Genomic DNA, 4,207 nt, shown 5'->3' on the forward strand with positions numbered 1-4,207 from the left:
AAGGGGAAAGGGGGGGGGGGGGGCTGTAGTAGACAAGGTGGGTTGAAGTTTGCTAAAGGGCTATATTAACCCCTAAATTGCCCAGTGAATGGGAGGAGGGGTACAGCAACGGTCCGCGTCATCACCTGGACATTCAATATGGGCAAGGCAAACACAAAGCATTGGTTCATCTCTCCTCATAACCTTGGACACTTCCCACAATCATCCATGCCCGGTGCTCAGATAAGCCAGGAGAGCTTCGTTCCCATGGTAACGGGACTTAGTAACAGTCTAGGAAGCTGCTTCAAAAGGTGCTCAGAGGGCTCTTTGGAGGGGAAACGCTCCTCCTCAACAACACTTTGTGAAGGCCAAAGGAAAGAAATGGATGGATGAAAAGAAACTGCAAAAAGGAAGAAACAAACGGGATCAAATGACAGTGATGAAGTTGAGCTCACACTGTCTGGGTGGGGAGGGCAATAGAAGTTGGTGATGGGGTGGGCTGCTCCTCTGAGACCTTTACTATCTCTGTGGCAGTGACAGGCGGAGCACATTCGGCCGGAGGCGTAGGGGAGCGGCTGCTGGGAGCTGTGGTGCGAGTTGGGGTGGAGTTGAGGGCAGGTGTGGTAGAGGTGGTTCTAGAGGTAGAGGTGGAGGCTGGGGCAGAGGCCTGGACCGGGGCCGGGTCATCAGCTGGGGCAGGGGGTCCAGCGGAGGCTGCTTTGTGCGCAGCAGGCTTGTTGTAGTTCATCTTGAGGATGTGCTGCTGGAGGTGTCTGATCCAGTCCTCTTGTACCGACAGCGGACCGTGAAACTCCACCTCGCAGAACCTGGACGCGGACAGAAAAAGACATTAAAGCTGGGGGTTATGCAGAACAACACTGCAAGTAATCTACATCTACTGTGGCTCCAGCAAAGTTTCCACACAAAGCAATAAAATGGGAACTGATGGTGTTAAACTCAGTGCCTCCCTCGGGGGGCAGCCGATTCTGTTAAAACTTTTGTACTGCAGTTATATCAGAACTTAAGCACTCATTCATGTTGCCTGAAAATCCCAAATGATTCACTACTCTCAATATAGTGCATTAGCAACTAAAAGTAGAGTACTGCTCAGCAGGGGGTGGGGGTAGGGATTGCTGCTTTGGGATTATGGGACTATTTAAAATGTAGCCAGACAGTTCTATTAATGCCGCTGTTTCTAAATGTCTAATGTCAAGGGCCCGAACATTTTCTCTTGGGCGCTGGGAAGCCCTGCTCCAACACACAGGGTCCACTTACCGGCACTTCAGGGTGTAGAACTTGCCCACCAGTTTGACCAGCGGGTAGGAGGGTGGCTTTGGCACCAGGGCGGGGACGGTGCCTGTGCGAGGGGGCTTAGGAGGACCGCTGTCCCTCTCAGTTCCATCCGGGCAAGACGGGTGCTTCAAGGGCCGCCGCTCAAAACCTTATCGAGAGGAGCAGGAGGAGGCGACAAACAGGGTTGGTGCAAAAGACTTGTATGTGAGTGCATCAGTCCAGTGTTGCTATTATTAATGTATTACAGTCGTTTTGTTGAAAACCAATAAGGTGGAGTTTTCCTTTTAAACTCAGCAAATGTATGAAGTGCAATAATTCTCCATTTTCTTATTTCATTTTGTGCTTGCAAGGTTTATTTTGTACAAACATACTTCACTTGATAGGGTGTAAAAATGCATCCTTTTCACTGTTTCAAAGATATAATACCAGCCAATTCAGTGCCAGAAAATAAAGGATGAAAGGCCACTCACTGTCACTGAAAACAAAGGCTAGCTCAGTACTGTGGCACTCCTAACATTTCTTTTTATTTCCCCTGATGAAACCCCTCGCTTTCAGTGTTTTTGTTTTTCTTTAAGCATAACAGCTTCTATTCATTTGTCTTACATCTAAAGTATCCAGCAGTTAACCCCCGCTGTTGTGTCGCTGCGGTCAGTCACCTTTTTTTTCAAAGTCTGCCGTCATGTCAGGCTGTACTCGAGCTACATGCTAATGTCAGTATGCTAACGTGCTCTCAGTGACAACGCTTGGCATTGTTTGGCAGAAACACTGCTTAGTTTAGCGTGTTAGCATGCTAACATTAGCTAATTAGATCGAAACACAATGGACAGCTGAGGCTGATGGGAATTTTTTTAGTTGTGCGGATAATAGCTGTCATGACATTTTACTCTAAACTACAAATATCAACCTGCTGGTGGTGCTAGGAGGGATAAGGGATTCATCTTCTGTGGAGCATTAATGACATTAATGTCCAAAATTGTATGACCATCCAGTAGATGTATAGAGTATATTTTAGTCAAGACCAAAGTGGTGGACCCTGTAACCGCAGTGTCGTTAGCATTGAGCTAAAGCATGACTAAAAACAGCCAACAAGCATTAGAAAATGTCAGTAGTTTTAAAGAGTCAAATGGTTCAAATGTTTCTCCTCAGAAGCCCGGCACTTAGCAAACCCAGCACTACCTCAGCGACAACGTACAGGAGTGGGTATGTGTTACATGCAGGCAAATGTACCTAACGGAGTGCATGAAAGCAGGAACATATGCTGTATCCTCACGTACCTCTAGGCAGGCGGACGTTAAGCTCGCTGCGTGCCACCTGGGCTTGAAGTGGAAGGCCGCCAGCGAGCCGCGAGAGGCTGGGACTGCTGCGGCCGGGCCTGATGGGAGCGGACAGTAGATTGGTACCAGCTTCGCCATCAGCGGTCTTGGACGAGCCCTGGCTGACCTCGCGGCTCAGCGGTCGCACCAGGCTTACAGCCAAAGACGAAGACCACTGGGAGGAGGAGGACGAGGAGGAGGAGGAGGAGGCCTTCTGCGATGAGATGGGGAGGATATGATCAGAATCCATTGACGCAGTGAGAGGTGAGCTGCTCTTCTGGAAGAGGGGAAGAGATGAGTTTTCTAATCAGCATTATATCTACAAGAGACATTTGAGCTGCCAGGTCCCCACGATAACTAGAAATAACAACATAAACATAACTAGTTCAAGGAATAGTTACATGTTGAGAGTTAGATGAGAAGATTGTATCTCATGTATGTCAGGTAAATATCAAGCAATTGCAAGCAGTGATGACTGGAAATATCACAATAGGTTGACGCCATAGCGATTTTTCGGAGCCAGCAGCAGTGACGTACTGAGAGTTGAGTTGCGCTCATCGGTGGCGCAGTTTTGACTTGTCCGTAGCAGAAAACATTAGCGACTCGCCAGGTCGTACATGTTATAGTATCCATAAGGCTCCATACTATCTGACTTTTATGCAGCCCATGGAGTCACCCCCTGCTGGCCATTAGAAAGAAATGCAGGTTTAAGACGACCTGGCAGCGTTGTCCACTAATTATACTGTCAATACCTCAACATTTTAAAATATAAGTAAATAAGTATGGCAGTTAAGACTTTCTGTAATTGATATATATCTGGTTATAAATACCAAAATCCTCATAATCAATTAAGCAGCTTTGAAATTCTGTATACTTACAATTAATTTAGCACAATCTGTGTTTTAACGTACTTTATACATTCACAACTACATAACCTTTAAGCGCACCTGTCATTTTTAATGCACTAATTAGGAGCCCAATTAGTATCTGACAGCTAGGTAATTAAGACATCCGTATGTTCTGGCTTTGCGCTTTAACTCATTAATATTTATGAGCTGCTGTAGAAGGCAAACGCATAAGACTTACTGACCACTTACTACCTTTTTCTGGTGCTTTCAACAGCAACTCACAGTCGTCAGAGGTCATCTTTGGTAAGAATAAATAATGATGATAGGTTATAAGTACATCAATAGGTATCTTTCATGTCCTAATGAAGGCCATGACATTCACTTGAAAGCTCCACAGAAAGCCAGTGAGTGGACCTTGAGTCTAGACTATTTTCGTCCCAAAAGAAAAAACCAAGGCCTTGTTACGCAGAATGAAAAAGCCTGTACACACATACAGTCCACCCACACACAGGTTTTCACTCATGTTTCCTGATTAGAGCTCGTCTCGTGTCTCTCGCTCTCCAGTTAATTTATTAGTAGTTAAGTGTTTGGTGACAGCACATCACAGTTTGCAGCGTTGTCAACTATTGAATTAGTCGCCAACTATTTAAGAAAAAAATGTCAAATTCTTTGATTTCAGCCTCTTAACAGGGGCGGAGCTAGAGGGGTGGCGGGGTAGCACTGGCCAACCCTAGAACCTGATTGGACACCCTGGGTGCCACCCCAGTTGATTGA

The 4,207-nt window shown here is 46.3% G+C and overlaps 1 protein-coding gene and 1 long non-coding RNA gene across 2 annotated transcripts in view; one reads left to right on the top strand and one right to left on the bottom strand.

Moving 5' to 3' along the window:
• Positions 1-6: 6 nt before the first annotated feature.
• Positions 7-4,207, bottom strand: part of si:ch211-194b1.1 (protein Wiz) — an 18,469-nt gene continuing 14,268 nt past the window's right edge. Inside the window, 3 exon segments of the mRNA XM_035655568.1 lie at positions 7-806; positions 1,255-1,420; positions 2,547-2,862. Coding sequence (XP_035511461.1) covers positions 431-806; positions 1,255-1,420; positions 2,547-2,862 — 858 coding nt within the window. The 3' untranslated portion in view covers positions 7-430.
• Positions 1,325-4,207, top strand: part of LOC118323581 — a 16,765-nt gene continuing 13,882 nt past the window's right edge. The window contains exons 1-2 of the long non-coding RNA XR_004796498.1: positions 1,325-1,455; positions 2,553-2,849. This is a non-coding gene — a long non-coding RNA (uncharacterized LOC118323581). The remainder of the gene's footprint in view (positions 1,456-2,552; positions 2,850-4,207) is intronic.

Source organism: Morone saxatilis, unplaced genomic scaffold (assembly GCF_004916995.1).
Source record: "Morone saxatilis isolate NCDOM2014 unplaced genomic scaffold, NCSU_SB_2.0 Contig14, whole genome shotgun sequence".
Classification (NCBI taxonomy): Eukaryota; Metazoa; Chordata; class Actinopteri; family Moronidae; genus Morone; species Morone saxatilis.